At 32.1% G+C, this 19,713-nt stretch overlaps 1 protein-coding gene across 1 annotated transcript in view; it reads right to left on the bottom strand.

Annotated features, from left to right (window-relative positions):
* Nucleotides 1–3,849: 3,849 nt before the first annotated feature.
* Nucleotides 3,850–19,713, bottom strand: part of LOC150108463 (protein SET-like) — a 33,465-nt gene continuing 17,601 nt past the window's right edge. Inside the window, exons 3-7 of the mRNA XM_090390797.1 lie at nucleotides 16,583–16,761; nucleotides 14,075–14,166; nucleotides 13,805–13,884; nucleotides 6,210–6,257; nucleotides 3,850–4,657 (exon numbers count right to left, since the gene is read on the bottom strand). Of these exons, the coding sequence (XP_090246923.1) occupies nucleotides 4,620–4,657; nucleotides 6,210–6,257; nucleotides 13,805–13,884; nucleotides 14,075–14,166; nucleotides 16,583–16,761 (437 nt within the window). The 3' untranslated portion in view covers nucleotides 3,850–4,619. The remainder of the gene's footprint in view (nucleotides 4,658–6,209; nucleotides 6,258–13,804; nucleotides 13,885–14,074; nucleotides 14,167–16,582; nucleotides 16,762–19,713) is intronic.

Genomic DNA, 19,713 nt, shown 5'->3' with positions numbered 1-19,713 from the left:
CCACAACCATTTCGCTCTTAACTGAGTGACGTAGACTATTCCCACTATTTTTGCTGGACCACGAAAAAAACATTTCATATAGTTTTGAGTCACAGGCTCATGTATGCAGTAGCCTGTGCTTATATAATAGGATTTGATATGGCTAAAATTGGTGATGCATCTTTCAAAGATCTTACACATTGCATCCTAAATGTTTACTCTTTAAGCCACTTAAACACTATCTACCAATAATTGTCCAGACACCCAGTTATGGAACATTCCAGGTTTGTTAATTACATAAAAATCAGTGTATCAACAGTATTTCATCATAGCAGTTGAGTACAGGTGGTATGGCTACATGGTGTGAACTGACTTTGATAGGTGGGCTGTTTTGTCACATTTTTTCAAACCATTTTAGTCCTCCGATTAGTGGGATGGTGGTCTCAAACCAGTTTTCATCTCCCACAAAAACATTTGCAAACCATGCCCATGGAGCGATTTGAACCCGCAGACTGTTGGTTGGTTAGCAGATACACTAATCACTCAGCCAATACTGCACTGAAAGAGAATATCAACTACAATGAGACTGAAGAACCTATTATTTCCAATAAATGCTGGTTCATTCCATAACTTGGCTAGAATTGACTCATGTAAGCTCTCTGGTAAAGAAAACAGCTGACAGTAGGGAGTGTTGACACTGTTCAAGAGACTAGATATGCAGTCAGAGGAACTTGACATCAATGAGTTCCTCTGAGTGTATATCTGGTCTCTTGAACAGTGGAAGTGATGCCAGCAAAAAAAATTCACATGGAAAAAATGCTGGAAGATGATGATCCAATATAGGAGTATGACGATTTGCCAAGGCATAGAAAAGATGACTGCTATCTACAGCAAGCATTGTTCAAACTACAAACACTTTAATTCTCAATGTTTGTAATTAGTCTACTAAATAAATGTTAGCTTTACTAATTTTTTTTCATTTCGTTATAAATTTATAACCAACATTCAGTTTTAATGTTTTGGCAAAAAATTTTAAGTCATGGAACAATTGCAATTTTACTCATCAATTATTAAGATTGTTTTTCAGTCCTAGATCAAAGGAAGAGAACTCCTGTGATCTGATTTTATAATAAATCGGTACACTGACTGTAAATTATGCACGCTCCCTATTTAACTGGTATCTGTGTTCATATATCTATGCATACAGCCGAATTAAACATTTTGCAGATTGATAATCTGGCATTGAGGAAACACCTAAGTTGTCTAAAATCATCAAAATTAAATATTTAGTCATTGTTCATTAAAAACTCTGTAAAAGTAGTAAAAAGGCTGCTTTTGATTCAAAGTTAAATAACTAAGAGACCTCATAACATTACAGATAGATTGCAAAGAAAAGACATCTTTTGACTTTGGCTTAATTTTTAGCATGTTAAGCAGCTTCTAGGTTTTGCTTTGCTCAATCTGTTGTTTCTTGCATGTAAATATGCAATTCTTTCGGCGTCCCGCTACTGATGACAGTGTTCAAAGTTAACTGGTTTTTTTTTTTTCGATCCAACACTGAAGTCCTAAATTAAAATTGGTTTCAACACTGTCTTTAGCTACTTTTATGACTACCGATTTATAATTTATGTATAGGCTCTATACTACCCTGCATATCCCACTTATACAAGAGGCTTGTAGCTTAGTTGGTATCAATGAAGCACTATAAGGAATTCTCAAACTGAAGATGAGTTTAGCTGATTTCATATAAAGATGTCAGAGAAAAATGCCAAGTTTCCTGCAAAATGGAATAAACTAGTCTCAGTTGCTTTGGCCAAAAATCTAAATAACCAATGTTTACAATATAACTGGAACGTTTTCAGACAGCTTTCCTCCAGATATTTCTCTTACACAAAAGCCCCTCACATTCAGTGTACCTCTTATTGTTTCCTTTTTTATAGATAATTTCATGTAAACCTCAATCCAATCATCTGAAATTCCACATAATTATGCAGTGAAGTAGTTAGTAGCGTTACTATCAAAACATCTGCACATCCCATTAGTATTTATTCACCAGAAAATGATCATTTCTTGTAGAAATTGACATGTCAAATTTCAGAATGATTTATAGTTATACATCTGTTATGTTCATTTACAAAAATGTGTCCAGAGAATTAACTGATAATTGTAGTACTCAAGTCAGGTGCAGTAAAGGTAAATGCATGAATAGGCAAACAATGAACATTACTATCATATTTGTGAAGAATGTTAAACTTTAAAAGAAATGAATTTTTATTTAAATGTACAAACTACCAAAGTCTTTCTGGTAGTGAAGGCTTTTAAAAAAATGTTTACTTACAGTGGCAAATCTTCAAATTTTTTAAAGCAAATAAGGACAGTAATGTCCAAAATTAAGATTACAGGATTGAAATAATTCAAGAAGTTTACTTATACAGATTAAAAGCAAAAAAATCCCAAGTAAGCATAGGTGATAACACAAAAATGCAGCCAAATTATCCATATACAATTATACAAGACAGCAACGTAAGATGCACTAAATCAGCATAAATTGCTTCACTTAAAAGACAGCTCCAATCTGTAAATTCTTTTTTTAGTGCTTTTTAGGCCAAACAAGTTCTGACCAGAAAGTGCCATTTCCGACCTTTAATAGGTAGGTGGAAATTCGTGAAAGACAAAAAAAGTTAGATTCTAAATGGAAATTACATACTAGAAGAAATTTCCTAACAATTTCATGTACCAGAAATGAAATTTAGTGAGGTATATCCATCCAAATGAAATGTGCTTACCAACATAAGAACCAACTCCATATTTAGTTTAAATTGAGCATTTTGGTAACAGCTGCTTATATGAGAATTTGTTGCTATTATTAATTCAGAATTTCATCTTTGGATGACAACACCATATTAGCAGCATAGTGCAATTTAAAATGTATATAAAGTGGTTGTCATACTTTGATGTTTATTATGCAAAACATGAAATGTGTCGACTAAATTTGTCCATTGATGTGCCAAATATTTAATGAAAATGAAAACTATTATACATTGCATTGAATGAAATCAGTTAAATTGTTTTAGCTACCTGTGCTTATCACAATTTCAAGGAAAACACAAGGCACAAAATTAAATCTTAGTAAGACTTAGAATATTAGATGCAAAAATCAAGCTGATAAAAATATAACCACTTTTTGTATTCTAGTATAGACGTTGCTCCACAGAATTTAAGTGAGTGGTGTTTTATAATTCTCTGTGTGAAATTGTATTTTGAATAAACACAACAATGTAATAACATTAAATTTATTAAAAAGTGGTTATGAAAATTCTTTTGCATTCTAGTGCTGAGATTTTCAAAGCTAAAGCAGTAGCATATGAAAATCTCAGATCAAGTGATTCAAAATTTTAAAAGAAACGTGACTTTCAAGTAGTACTTTCATCAGAACTAAGAAACTATGAGGAGAGAGGATTTACTGTAAACAAATTGGTCCATACTGAACGTATAGTCATAAATTAAGCATCTAGCTCGACGTGGATGCTGATTGTGTCTCAAGGGATTATATTATACCAGGTGTCAGCAGACGAGCAAATAGCCTTGAATGAATAAAAGTTACAAATCTAACTTTTCCCTATTTGGTAACTTAAGGCAAATTAAGCAACACAAAAAATATATTCCCAAACAGTTGTTGCTCATATGCAACATCCTCCAAGAAAAATAGTCTGTTTATGGCAGTTAGATTATGGTATATAAATTGTGTTTATAATCAGACTTTTGATTCTCTGCTACAAGCTTCAAAAACAGTGTCATGTGCATTTCACTCTTGGAAATGGTCAAAAATGTGAAAACTTAGTTAACTAAAACCCAAAATTATCCTCAAACTACTGAAGAGATAAAATTTATTCACAACAGTCACCAATATTACTTTTTTTTTGTATCCATTTTACTAATAGAACATCAAGTAACATTTTACAGTGGTACGTACTATAACTGAAAGTAGCCTCACAAACATGGTCGTCTGTCAAAGAATTATCAAAAAGTATTGAAAATGACAGCACAAAATGATTTTAAAAGGACAGAGTGAAAGATGTTTATTGATCAAGAATGGCTACTAAAGAGTTCATGAAAGCTGTCTTACAGTTACTGCAGAAAATGGTTGAAATACTGTTGCAAATAGGAGAGAAGTTTCCATTAAATATTCATACTAACACCACAAGTTTTGACGACAGTCCAAAAATAATTCACTTTCATGCATGATAAACTGCTAATATGGTTTTTTTATGATATAAAAACTATTACTCAGATGGTGCACAAAGCTAAGAAAATTATAAAGATGTTGACATTTCTAATGTGTGAATTTATATGGGATGCTACAAACAACTGTTAATTTTACAATATTCATTAGGCACCCATCCCCAAAAATTTTCAAGGAGCAAATTTGCTGTTTATGTTGTCACTTTTTTGGGAACCAACCATCAGAAATTGCAACAGTTTATTTCAACAAAACTACCAATGAAAAAGGTCTGGCCCTCTGTCTAAAATGCTGCTGGGAAAGATTTTTCCAGTGGCAGTTCATAATGAATGAAGTTTTCAGTCCAAACTGATGAAGAATGATGGTGCACTTACAACAACTGGTGCAACTAAATACATTTTCACTCATCTCCTCCTTCTGCTCCTTCTTCAAGGTCACCTGAAACAAAATTAAACTTTTTATACCATAAATATAAAATCTTTCATTCTGAAATTTGATATTCAGCAATCAAAAACTATTTTATACCTTAAAGAAAAAAATTCCCTAGTTATTCTTTTCCCATTTGAATTAGTTATTAACTCAAGTTGATCTTTATTAGAACTTAATACAAGGGCATTCCTAGATTTCTGATTTATCATCTTAACATTATAATAGAAAAACGTTTAAATGTCCTTAAAAAGGTTTTAATTGTCTTACAATAATGAGTAATATTTTCAACCCATATTTTTTAAATACCGCATCAAAAAATTTTATTATAACTAAGAACAAGGCATGATGAGCAACCTTTGTTCTTCAGAGGGCCACAACTGAAAACCTAATATTCCAAACAGGCATCAACGAACACAGTATTACATACTTTAATATATTAATCAAAAAATTTTAATTTGTGGGGTGAAATGTTATTTGACAGATTTATAATGACTTTTTTTAAAATTTGATTTACATTTTATTAGTAATACTTTCAATATATACACAGGTATGAGTACATAATTTTTTTAATCAAAAGAAATTAAATAGCTGCTGAAATTTAATTAATTAGATATTGGGTCTGTTGTTCACACAGACAAGTACTACCAAATAAACTCATTATTTGCCTGGAATGGATATCCAGCAATGGAAAATTCATCAGTTGGAAAGTAACTCTTATAAAAATCAATAAGACTTAACATTTTGAGACTTGTTTCAGTGTTACTTTGCAAATCAATTATTTCCATTTCAAATTCTTTGGGAACCCTTTCAACATTTATATTTAAGGGTGATGAGGAAATATCAAATTTAGTTTAATTTTTGCATAAGTTTTGGAACTGCGAATTTAATTCTTCTTGTAATCTCTGTATTTCCTCTGCATTTTTTGTGTTTCAGGTGGATTTTCTTTTCTCAAAATTGGAAAATGAGCCATATTAGATTCCAGTCCCCAATTCCAAATTTTTGGTTTATTTTTCAATATCGTACATTTCATTAATAAGTTTGTTCCGTCGTTGAAGATTTTGCATTAATTCATTCAAATGTTGAGTAATGTCAATGCAAAATTGCACATCCAGCCCTTGTCATTTAATTCTGGAAACAGGTTTTTTTTTTTTGTATATATCTCCATGAATAACTGAATTTCGCTCTTCAAATCATACACAAGCTTAAGCACTGTGTCGCAACTTAGCCATCGAACCTCAGTGTTAAAAAGGTTATCGCCATATATCTCAAAAATTCCTTAAATTCGAGATGATTCAGTCCTCGATATCTAATAAAAAATCAGTGGAACAATATTCGGCATTTTCAAAACTTCTGCACTCAAATTTTCTTGGTGCAAAATGCAGTGAGAAATAATTATTTACTACATTTTTGGGAACTAAAGCAAACAGTTACATTTTGCATAGTTAAATCTTTAGTTTTGTAGCACATGAAACAAATGAAGTTAAATTAACCCATCCAGAATATTATTACATCTATATAGGGGAGAGAGAGGAGTAAATGGATGAACTATACAAAAACTTACCTTCTGCATCATCTTCACCTTCATATACTTCCTCTTCATCTACTTCTTCTGGAGAGATCAAAATAAATGAATTATGGGACATATATATATACACACACACAGAACACAAAGACAATTAGATAGGTTATGCTGAACAATATATACGATCATTAAAAGACTACACAAACTTGTACTACAAACTGGAAGAACAGTTCCAGTGTTCTATTTCCAGGTCTTTTAGCATGAACAATGTGGATCACCACAGACAGAGGTAAGCAAAAAGTAACAAAATGATCATATAATCATAACTTCAGAGCATCAATTTTGATGCCTGCATTCTTAAGGCAATTTACAAATTAGAAGTAAATTGTCTAGTCTATATCTTGTTACTAAAGAGAAAAATGTTGCTTTTTATATCATAAATGAATAAGTAGAAAGTTAAGACCAGACCAGGGTTTCCCAAAGTTGAGAGTTCATAAACGACATATGACCTGCCACTCTCACAATGTGAATGGTTTTCAAGATGAGAAACCATTTAATTAATAACTTTTATTTTATGCAGACAACATTAAAAATGACTGCATTCATGCAATGACATCATTTCATGTCACTGATGAAATTTAACACAATGGAAAGCGCTGATCTTGAGTAGTTCTTCAAATAATAAATCCGATGATATGGATCACATTACCATTTTTTAAATAAAAACTGTGGAGAAAACTGATAACCATTTATTTAGACCAGCTTAAAAATTTCTTTTAATAACAGAACAGTTTTTATATGCATTCCACCCATAATATACTGGGGTTGGATTAGATAATCTGGTAACACTCCATAAGAAACCAAATATGGGAATTTTTAGACACTTCAGACATCCATGTGTATAGGCTTCAAAATACATAGCCTGTTGGAATGCACAGATACTATCCACTCACATAAGGCTAGGTGAGTTAGAAATTTAATGTTGTGTTATAAATGTAAACAAGCTTTCACAAAAATATCACTTTTTTTTGCATTTTTTTTTAAATATAAAGCTAAAATTTACTCAGCTCTAGCAGATTTCAAAGCTTTTTTTTAATTACAAGTTTTTGTTTCAAAAGATCAATTTCCGAAGTGCTAATGTATGCACAAGCAAGTACTTCATTAATTTCAGGAAACTACTCACCCTTAACAGAATGTCAATTTAATCATGATGTGATGTAAGGCTGATTGATTTGTTTTTATTACTGGAAAAACCAAATTAATCTTACTGATGGTGCTTCAGGATGTTACAGATATGCTGGTCAACTTCACCATAACAAAAATACAATCACCTGCCTTCCACATTATTACATTAAATACAACCATTTAAGCTGTCAAGCTTAATATATTACCACAGTGTTTCTCAAAGTGCGGCACGTGCACCCCAGGGGAGGGGAAGGCAAAGGTCATTAGGGGATACATGGCAATTTTCGGCTATGCATAATTAAAGGAATCATTATATTTTTCAAGAAACAGTGCAATTAGAGACAACTGGGATAAAATGGCACTAACTAATGAATCACATCCCCTCTCCAACAGAAACTGCTGTATAGACCAAGCAAAACCATATTTTGCTTAAAACCACCCCCGTCGTTAATGTGTTAAAACTAAGAAATATATAGTGAATGTATTTCAGATATTATGGAATTTGGCTGAAGGGAATTAGCATTTCAACTCAACTGTTGAAATGCTAATGTCTTTGGTTCACACGATCTTTTGTTAATACCGCACCGATCATATGCAGCTCTTCACTGCTCTACGTATCTCAAGTCTTGTAAATTACTGGTAATTTTTGCTTGAAATAATGGGAAAGAAGATGACGCTATTTGGGTAGATGACTTTGACGATGCACACAAAGAAACTGTTCACGATGCCAAACGTAGTGATAGCGAGTAGGAGCTTCTTGGTAAGTCCACTACATTTTCAGTTTTTTTCCGAAAATTCCCGCACATCTCACATGATTTTTTAGCTTTAATTTTGGGAAAAAAGTTAAAAAAAGAGAGCAATATAGCAAATACAAGTAGCTGTAAGCAACAAGAAAACGTTTATATTGCATCTGGATCAAATGAATTGATGAGTGTGTCGTCCGACATCTCTAGAGAACCAAAATTTTAAAATAAATCCATTTTTTGTTTACATGAACATATAAATTCAAATAAAATAGATATTTAATTTTAATTAAATTATGAGGTACTTGGTAATAATGAAAATTTAAGAAGGGGTATGCGGATATCTGAAGTTTGAAGAACACGGTATTACCAGAATAACAGTCACGGCTATGCATCTTCATTCAAACAATTTTAAAAATCTCGCTACTGGCTCATTCTAATATCCTAAATCAATGTTTCCAAAAGTGTCGTGCTTGTTCCCATAGGTATACAAAAAGGCCTTTAGGAAATATGAAGCATGCTTTCTTTCTACTTTTATATTTTTGTTGCCATGTCACATTTAAATGGATCTATTAAATATTTCATAACTACCCTAAAATGTAATGGCCCTCAGTAACTGTTTCACTACCTATGCATGCATCTACTCGGGGGTTTTCTGCAGACCCCCATAAAAAACGTCCTCTTGACGTGGAGCCCAATGATGGCAGATATAGAAACATGTTTTATAACTTTTTATTAATGAAAATTTAAACCCCCCCCCCCACCCCCCATGTGTACTGGATTCATGCAAATCAAATGTATTTACCGATTCAACGTGGTACTTATACAAAGCGGTTTCGATAAAAACACGGTCTACATATTGTAGTAACCCGTTATCTTTTCATATATTTTTCACCCCACGACTTAAAAATTAAATTTTATATGTCTGCACGTATCGTGCATGTAGTTATAAGTAGCGTATTTCCCCTAATTTATATAGGGAGATTCCCATTAGCATGCATGTACATCAATTGTTTACCGTGCATAAATCTCAAGCTGAGCATTTTATTTTCTGGTGAGTTGCATACAATAAGCAATGCTTTTTTTTTTGTGTAAAAAATTTATGTTTGTAGTAATGGCCACTTAGAGGGCTTTTGCGATATGGTTGAAAACTAAATTAGTGAATTAATTGATGGGAAAATAAATTTAAATAAGGAAAAACTTCTGACTGTGATGAATCCATTAAAGAATTCAATTTAAATAAATTACCAGAAGGATTGGACTTGGCAAGAAAGTTAGGAAGTTATTTTACAGATAATAATCCCTCAATAGAGCACTCTTCATGAGAATTCACGAGACAATTGAATATTTGTTTAGCTCCATATTATGAACTTAATATACGAGGGTTACCTGTATTTGTAATTTATGACAACGCAAATGTAAAAAATACAGTCATAATTATTTGCATTCAGATGAAATATTATCTTACCTGAGAACAGATGAACTAGTATTATTAAAAGTTTAGAAACTGTTGTTCCTTCTGAGATAGTATAGGCAGCTACTCCCCCCCCCCCTAAAAGTGGACACTGAAATGCCAGTGTCCACTTTTAAGAAGAATGCATCCTTCACATTAATGTAACATTATGCCCTGCAGTCAGATTCATATTTTAACCAATTATATTACTGTACACATGCTTATTTCAGCAATACTATTTGCACAGCAAATTTATAAAAACAATGCATATTCTTCAACACAAACTGCTTTCGTTTGTGCTACATAACCCCCCCCCCCCATTTAATTTTGCCCTTTATGCTATACTTACTGGTTAAGATCTTGTGTTATCCTGGCTTTAATTCCAACTAATAGTAATTTCTCACACAAATTTTTAATGCACTTTCCACTGAATGAATTCCCATTTCCAACATGTTTGTTCTACCTTCTATGACCATTTCCTGTGTACCAAAATGGGGATGCAAAGTACCTTATTCGATTGTTGCAATTTCAGTACCTCATGCTATAACACACAGAACTGAAATGGCCCATATATATTTCAACACAATTAAGAGCTGATTACTAGTTTCCTATGAACAATTTTCATTTAAATAATCTATTAGTTATCAGGTTTTCAATATAATCAGTTGTACAACTGTCTTTTAAAGAACTCAGCTGCACCTGTGCTTTCGATTTTTGTGCAGAACATCAGTTATCTTCCCTTCTGCTTAAATGACCATGTTATATTATGTTAGTTCCACTTACATCCTGAATAATCCAGACAAGAATATTATAACAAACTGATTCATTATACCAAACTGTTGAAAAATTACAACCAAAGCTTCACAGGTACCATGGAACTATGAGATATTCACTATTACAAACTATTCCCGAGTTTAATATGACTGATTCCCCATGTAGCAATGTTCAGTTCCTTTCTGATTATATACTTCATTATCAATGTCGTTTTGCCAAAGAAGTCATATTTTATGTGGATTTCCTGACAAATCTCAAGGTCTAATTATGTAGGTTCAACTATATTTTCTAATCTGACCTGGCTCAATGTCTTGTATACCTTTTTAAAAAGGTATTTCATTTTTGTTTCCACAAATTAACTTGCTCCCCACCATATGCACCCATACTTACACTATGAAGTTAAATTAATACCACATTTTGAGAAGTTTCTTTTGTGTAATAAAAATATTCCACTATATGCAAATGATATCTTCAGGTCAATAAAGCCTAGGTAGAAATTCCTGTTATATTTTGTTTTCTTGACTATTACTCAAACTAATGGCCATTCATATTCTTCTTATGGTGCACCCTGTTATCTATCTACCTGGATACTGATTGGACAAGGATAAGCAAGCAATTTGGGATCATCATTTATGCAGGCAAATTTAAGATTTCAAAAAAAAAAATACAAATAACTGAAAAAGAAATTGATACCAAATCTAAATACAAAATGAAATAAAAACTGGGGGGTTGCTTATTTATCAAGAATGTATAGCTGAAGAACAAGGATTGGCAAGCAATGTGGCATTTAACTGACCAAACTGTCTTTAAACCATAATGAAAATGATGGTAGAGTATGACAAAACCTGCTAACTGGAGGATCACCCAGTTATACGCAACCTCAAGTTTCTCACGGAATCAGGGCAAACAGCAAAAAAGTTACCCAATAGAATACATCCCAACTCAGAATTACTAGTTCATGATTGGTACTATCAACATGAGAATCATCACCAGAAAAATTGGATAAGTATGAGATCAACACAACAGATGTGATTGAAACAAAGACAAAAAAAAAAAAACAGGTCAGCTCCTATACGCAAAAAAATATGAAATGCTAGATTCAGGCAATAACAAGCAATGAAAGGAAAGATTAGATAGTGTTCAACACTAAATATGAGGAACTATAAAGTAGATTGATGTGGGTAAATATCAGAATGAGAAACTGGGTGATGAGATTTATTTGTGCCTATAGTTATCATCACACAAAAGGAATACCTTTTGTGTGATGCACTAGGCCACCTGAAGATGAACTTGCATCCATCTTCAGGTGGCCTAGTGCAGAGTGCGACTTCCACTGAGTTACACAGGTCTATTATGAAAGTAGTCCTGGCAAGTAAATCAAGCTTGTGTTCTTAGAGAATACAGAAACTAATTAATAGGAAGGTGGCAAATATTCTGGAGGCTATTGAAAAGCTTAGTCCCTGTTCCTTAGTAATTATTTTTGAAAGATTGCTAAATGAAACAAGCAGTGATGAGTAGTAGTAGTAGTAGTAGAAAAATACATCAAAAACCTGATATGCAGCTGGGATATATGATAGTTGACCAGAAATGTTCAAATATGTTGTATAAGTGTTACAGTGGCTACACTATATAATTCAGAATCGTGGAATAAAGATCTCATACTACCCACATATAAAAAGGGAAACAAAGCTAAATGCAAGAATTAAGATGTATGCAATATTTTTACTTTAAACAATTCATTGAAAATAGAAGAATTCAAAAAGAAAGTGGCCATTATAAGAGTCTTTGAGAAAATTAATAGACAAATTGCTTAAAATGTTAACTAATTTAAACATACCAAACCAGCTCTTCCAGTGTATTCAAGAAATATATACAGGAAATAAAATAGCAGTCAAATCAGAAGAAATGAGAATGAGACATAAAAGGAGTACAGCAAGGATGTATCCCATCACACTCTCATAATCTGGAAACAGCATAACCCATTTGGTATAGAAATAAAGATAGATCCACTACTATTTGCAAATGAGCAAATTGTAGTAGCTACATCAGAAGATTTACAAAGATCAGCAAAATCATTAAATTAATCTAACAATATAATGAGACTATTTAAAGTAAAGCTCTTCAAAAACACAGGTTTTAAGGTGTAAATAAGACATTGAGCAATACATAGTCTATTCAACATGTAGATAAGCAGTTAGAATTGAAGGAGGTTGGTGCTTGTTAAATTAGGAGTGCAACAAGGGTGACAACATTATTTCCAGTTAATCATCTATACAGATCACATTATGAAAATTGGAAATATTTATCTCAGCTCTTACTTCATGCAGATATCATACTCTTAAATAAATCCAAGACAAGCCTGATCAAATTGAATAGCTGATGTAATAAATTTGGAAAATTTATTACATCGGAAAATAAATTTGAAAATCAGCATTAAAAAGATAAAGACAATGAAAATAGATAGAAACATTGAGAACATCTTAAATGGAGAACTTATAGAAAAAGTAAAACATTTCAGCTTTTATACTAATTTTTTTTGTGAAGATGGAAAATTAAATGTGGATCAGAACACCAAATTAGATGTATTCAATATTGTTCAAAGCAATTTTAAGTTATCGATCTGAGAGATGGGTTAGAAATAAAACACTTGACCAAAGACTGCAAATGTGATTTCTGTAAAAAATTAGTGGATTATACTGCCATTGATGCTACCAGATGAACAGGCAGCATCACATTAAAGTGAAATAACTATTAATATAAAAGAATCTTTTATACTTCAAGTCTCCGGAAGCATCACCATTAAGCCAAACCTCAACACTGGGATATCAAGGTTTGTATTAACAGTTAATATTTATGCAGAACAATGCATCTCAACTTTATTCCTTTAAATTTCATTAGTGCTAATGTAAAATTCCATTACAGCATTCATTTCATATTTCCATCTTGTGCCATCCTGCTCGTGATGTGAATCATGCGTTTGTTCAGCATATCCACTATCCAGTTAGTCACTCAGTAGCTGTCGTGGTTATCAGATTGACTGTTGCAGTATCACAGTGCTTGTGTTCAAGTAATCCTTTAGTATTCTACTACTTTTATTGCAGTATATTGTTATAATTGTTCTATCTTATTATTCTAGTTATTGTTGTTAATCTCTTACTGTGTCTAATTTATAAATTAAATTTATCATAGGCATGTATGTATAGGAAAAAACGTGTGTGTGTGTGTGTGTGTGTGTGTGTGTATATATATTGGGTTTGGTACTATCAGCTGGAGGGGGGGGGGGGGGCTTGGAACATATTCCTCATGTAAAGGAGGACTACTGTAATTAAAACATTTAAATCATGTTTAATAGTAAATCTCATGAATGTTAATAAAATTTTAAAGAGGGTATAGTATAAAAAAAACAGGCAATATTTACTCTTCATGTAATATAATTCACAATTTTTTAATATAGAAAAAATGCAGCATTCAACACTCACCAGCATCTTCTTCACCTTCCACATCTTCATCTTCTCCTTCTTCTTCTACTACCACCACAGAATCATCTACATCTTCTTCACTATAATAAAATAAAATAAAAAATATTGTATTAATAATGAATTGAAAAAAAATTAAATAACTGCAGTGGTAATTTATTTATTAGGTTCAACTGACTAGGCAGATATTACCAACTTTATGCTTATTTTAAGCATCTAAGTTCAAATATTTAGAATCAAACGTTTATTTTAAAAGATATTTTGCAATGTTACCTATCCTCCTCGCCTTCTAGTCCATTCTCAACTTCAATATCTGGAACAAGGAAATACTGCAGTGGATTTGGCCACATGTCATCTTTAATAACCTGAATAAGAAATAAAAGAATTCACACCACTTAATATTTAAATTTAGCATTATTAACAATACCTAATGCAAACACTGGCACAAGTTAATATAATAAAGCTAATGAGTATGAAATAATATTTCAGTAAAGTATTCCTAACTTGAAGCTGTAGGTGTTGACTTATTTATATAAATAATTCATCTTCTGGTGCATATGCCCATGAACTGTATAAGATATGATAGTAAAACTTGATCAATACTTATGGTTTGAACAATGTCTTTCATATGCCTGCTTGGTCTTCTGATTTCTCTTATGATCCATATAAAAATATTCACTTGGCACCTCACTATACCTGCCTTACATATTATCCATTTAACATCTTCAATAAATAAAAAAAAAAAGCTGTTCCTAAATACCTAAAATATATAAAGCATTCTAGATCAATAGTGTGAATGCAATTTAGGTTTTCCACTTCTCTATTTTCAGAATAGATTTCAAAAATATCTGCCAAATCACTCAGTATTTACAGGAAATTCTTCATCTTTCATTAAAAATTTAAATTTCAATAAATTATCAGGATTATCCTTACAACCCTTTACAGATCTTTTAATCAGTTTTGATGTAGTTTCACTCTTTACAAAAATCCTGTTGGTGATACCATAGAATCAGTATGCAATGGTTTACCTCCTGGTATTGTAAAATTATTCGAATTATGCAGTAATCTGATAAATTCAGATTACTGCATAACATAACATATTGCTGTTGTCAAAAACTGTATAAGTAGATAGAAGGAATTGAAATGAGGTCTCCTATTTTTCCTACTCTAGCAAGTTATTTTATAGGACACTTTGAACATATTCTCAACATTTTTTTTCTCTCCTTGGTACAAGATATATTGATGTTTTTGTTGTATGGAACTCTTTAATTGTCTGAACGTCATGAATTCTTGTGAAAATTAATTCCTTTAGCCAAAGAATTGAATTTACACTTGAAATAGAAGATAAATTGTCTCCCATTTCTAGATGTTCTTCTATGTCAACATAAGGAGAGTTTACAGTATATTGGAAACAAAATGGTCCCGGTAAATATTAATGCTCCTCTCATCATCACCTATCAGAAATATAGTGAGATTAAAACTTTAATTCACTGTGTAGAGAATTAGTTCTGATTCTCTTTTCCATAATCAACTGCCATTTTATTAGAACTACAACTGATCTCTACTGGTTATAATACAAACGTATTTAATTATGGCATTCATCCTAATCCTCCACGAGAAAAAGTTTTTAAAATTTCAATTCCACAATGACTATCAGATAACATTACAAAGAACACCAAGGGCATATTTGATTTCAAGAGTCTGGCCACATCTTATTCACTAGACAGCATTGAATGTGTTGGAAAACTAATGCCCAACAAGTTTTTTTTCCCTTAAAAGATTATATAAAGAAAGTAATAAAGCTTGCATCCACAGTGTGAATCTCAACAAAAACGACTGCATTAAACTTTCTCAATTTTGGGAAGTCATTCTAACATTCCTTATTTCAGTATGTCCTGAAACTGCAATTATTTAAACTTTTCTTTGAAATTAAACATTTGTATGGAATTATCCTCCTGCAATCGATAGCATATACTGCCACAAGTTTGAAATCTGCATCTGATTGACAATGGGTAGGAAACCTAGCCACTACAAATTTTTCCTAACTTAAGTGTAATTTCTGTTACTCTACAACAGCAGACATTTTTTACTATCAGGAACTTTTTCAAGCATTGTATCAACACCTTTAGTGTAGTCACAAGTTACATCAATAAGATATCAAAGTTGCCTTATACTACACCAATAAGATTTCTAATCTTTTTAGGACTCCACAACCTTGTCATCTACCAGCACTTAAGAAACCTGGTATTTACAAGATCAGTTATATCTGTGAGTTATGCTACATAGGGCAGACAATCATGTCAAGAGATACAACAGTCTGAACATTTTAAAAATGTAGAGAAAAAATAAAACAAATCAGGATTGGCAGCACATAAATGGGAACCAAAAGTGAAGTATCATGGCAACAAACTGAAATGATCTAAAGATTACAGTTTCTACTCAACAGCATTCAAAGTCAGCAAGATTGCATTGCTATATGCAACAAGAAACAAGGCATGATGTTACAGTATGGTTCTCTCATAAAACAGTATATGTTGAAGCAACTGGCATGCTTAACACCCATCAAGGTCTAGATAGCACAAGTGTGCATTCGCATTAGTCTCTTTTTCTCTCTCTCACACACCAAAATTGAGTTCCCCTTTATTCATTATATGCTGTGCACATCATGTACACAATTCACAAAACCTTGAGTGTCTGATCATATAAACCAACATTACAATTTCATCATTTACTAATATTAAATGTTTCATATTGGTAAAGTAAACAGTAACTTAAAATTACCTCAGCAATATCATCTGCTGATGCATCTCCATGATCAGCAAACCACGAGAAAAAAGTCCTTGGTTGTTCATGAGCCCTTTTCCTGCTACCTTTGGCATGTAATTCCCTTTCTTTTTGCCTCTTAGTGAGATCCATTCCTTCTTTCCATTTGATTTGTGTTGACTGAGAAGCTGGATCACCTTCAGATAATGTGAATATTACATGAATAAAGATACATTAAAAGTTTTTAGTATAACAAACATTTTCCAAGTTTTAGAAATGTATAAATATTCAAACATCACAAGGATTTTATATATATAAAATAGCTAGAATTGCATAAAGCTAACAGATTAATTTTTCAATCAAACAATGCACTGATAATATCATATAAATAAAATCAAGCATAGCGGTGAAAGAAATGACATGATAGAAAACAAAAATAGTGAAATTGACAGGGAGGAATTAGTCTAATTTGAAAATACTGTTTTTGATTGATTATCGCATGGATATACAGGTGTTAAGATATTTAATTATGATTTTTTTTTTTTTTTTTTACAGAAAAGAGTAGTTTTAGGTAATTGAAAATGAAATAAAAGATGTTAAAATATTGTTATGTTGATAAAAAATACTTGTTAAAACTTTATTCTACTGTAAGAACATAGCTGCAGTGCTTGTAGTTTCACTATTTATGGTTGACTAATGAGGTTGTTAAGCCTAACAGTGACTCATGGCTTACGTTATTGGTGGAAACAATTTATCATTCAGCACAAAGAATCGGCAAGATATACATACCTTCCCACATTGGTGGAATTAAAATACCTGTAGATATATTTCATACTAAGTGCAACAAAATAATCGAGTGAAAAAGAAACTTCCTTCCATCACAAATAAATGTAATCAGTAGACCATTACTGAACAGAAGCTTCTCTTCACTGTGATACCCAAACTTCATTTCAGCTTTTCACTTCCATACAATAGGACTGGTAGAGCTAATGTATTGTATACTTTTAGTCTGGTTTGTTTTTGTAATACCTGTGTGAAATGTGGTGACATTTCACACAGGTATTATTAAGAGAATACAGTGTATGCTTGACTAATATGGCAGATGGAAAAACATAAGGGAGAGGTGGAAATCATTCCCTTTAAGAAATAGAGAAAAATATTAGAAGTTGTATTTTATGGATTCCTTCAAGTTTCTATTGAGAAGCTTCTGTATCTTTGCCATGGTTCACAGATAATTCATCGAGAGGAAAATTTTACGCTGGAAAAATTCATTGAAAGCATTATTCGCTAGAAAATTGAAATGATATTGCATTGATAGATATATGAAAAGTAAATGCACTGCAAGATAAATTTCACAAGATATAGTTTTTTATGTATTATTTGTTTAATTTTAATTAGATTTTCATATTTTTATTCTTATACAATGAAAGTAATATATTATTGATCGGTGAGTTTCCTAATTTCTGTTTCGTCTTAAAAAGTTGTAAATATTTTTTATCATTTAATACTGCAGATTTTGCTGATGAAATGTTAATATTTACAAAATTCAATAGGTATAGGAAGAAAGGCATCACATTTAAGAATACTTATTCTGCGAACCATTCGTTATATTTCTGCACACTTAGACACCCATCCAGATGTGATACTAGTATATATATGAGGGTGGTCTGAAAAGTTCTCGGCAACAATGAAAAAAACGAATTATAATTCCAAAATTATTTTATTTTTCAACATAATCTCCCTTAAGACTTAAGCGCTATTATCCCTTTCCTGTAGTGGTTCTCAGTAAGATCTGAAAAATACTCCTGTACAGCCCCAATCACCTCTTGATTCGAAGAAAAACGCTGAACAGCGGAGGAAGATTTTTAGTTTTGGGAAAAGATAGTGGGCTGGTGCATTGTTCTTATGAAAGATGATATTTTTCTTCTGCAAACTGGGTCTTTTCTTACGAATTTTTTCGTCTAGTCTGGTTAAAAGATTGGAATAATATTCCTCAATTATTGTTTTACCCTTTTCAAGATAATTAATAAACAAAATGTGTTTAGCATTCCAAAACATTGATGCCATGACCTTTCCTGCTGATGGAACAGACTTTGTCTTCTTTGGCACTGAACAACCGGCTTCTCTCCACTTTTTGGTTTCTGGTGTGTAATGGTGAATCCAAGTCTCATCCATAGTAATAAATCGACGCACTAAATCAGTTTCATTTTTGTTAAAATGCTCCAAGCACTGTTCAGAGATTTTCATGCGAGTGCATTTTTGTTCTGCTGTGAGCAATCTCAGCACCTGTCTTGCACAAAGCTTTTTCATTTGCAATTAATTCTTCATGAAAAATATATCCTACACGTTATTTTGAAATGCCTATAGTCTCAGCAATTTCATGCACTTTGACTTGCCTGTCATCCAATACCATATAGTGCACTTGATCAATGATTTTTGGATGTTACACTTTTTTGGACATCCTTCACGTGTATATAATCGTCAAGGCTGGTATAGTCATGTTTAAATTCGGTAGCCCATTTCTTAATATTTGAAAACGAAGGAGAAGAGTGCCCATAAATTTTAATGAACATTTCAATGCACGATACTTAATTGTATCCATTTCACTTTTGCTTCAGACAGCTGTATAAAACAAACTGCTTCATAGAATGACTTGCAATTTCAAGCGGATGCTTATGACAAATGTACCAACTTAGAAAAAAAATCGTATTGAGTGTTGCCATCTATGGACGAGGCCGAGAACATTTTAGACCACCCCCGTAAAATCGAAATATTATTATTATTATTTGACAGTTATATGGTGTTAATTAGAAATTATATCAAGCAATACTTAGTCTTTGAGTTGTAAGTCAGCAGTTAGAATTGAAGGAAAATGGTTTAATGTCAAATCTGGTGTCAGACAAAGATGCACATTATCCCCTCTGTTATTCGTTATCTATGCGGATCACAATATGAAGGAAAGTGACCTGCTATCAAAATTGAAGATGTTAATCTCAGCTCTTTACTTTATGCAATGATTTTATACTTTTAAATGAATCCAGTACAAAGTCTGCAAGATTCCCTGACTAAACTGAATAACTGTTGTAATAAATTTGGTATGAAAATCAGCAATAACAAGACAATCGTCATCGTCATCATTCCTATCAAGG

The sequence above is a fragment of the Typopeltis vanoorti genome, chromosome 3 (assembly GCF_054136105.1).
Source record: "Typopeltis vanoorti isolate ZY-2024b chromosome 3, IOZ_Tvanoo_1.0, whole genome shotgun sequence".
NCBI classification, from domain to species: Eukaryota; Metazoa; Arthropoda; class Arachnida; order Uropygi; family Thelyphonidae; genus Typopeltis; species Typopeltis vanoorti.
This window is presented reverse-complemented; position numbering and strand designations above follow the sequence as displayed.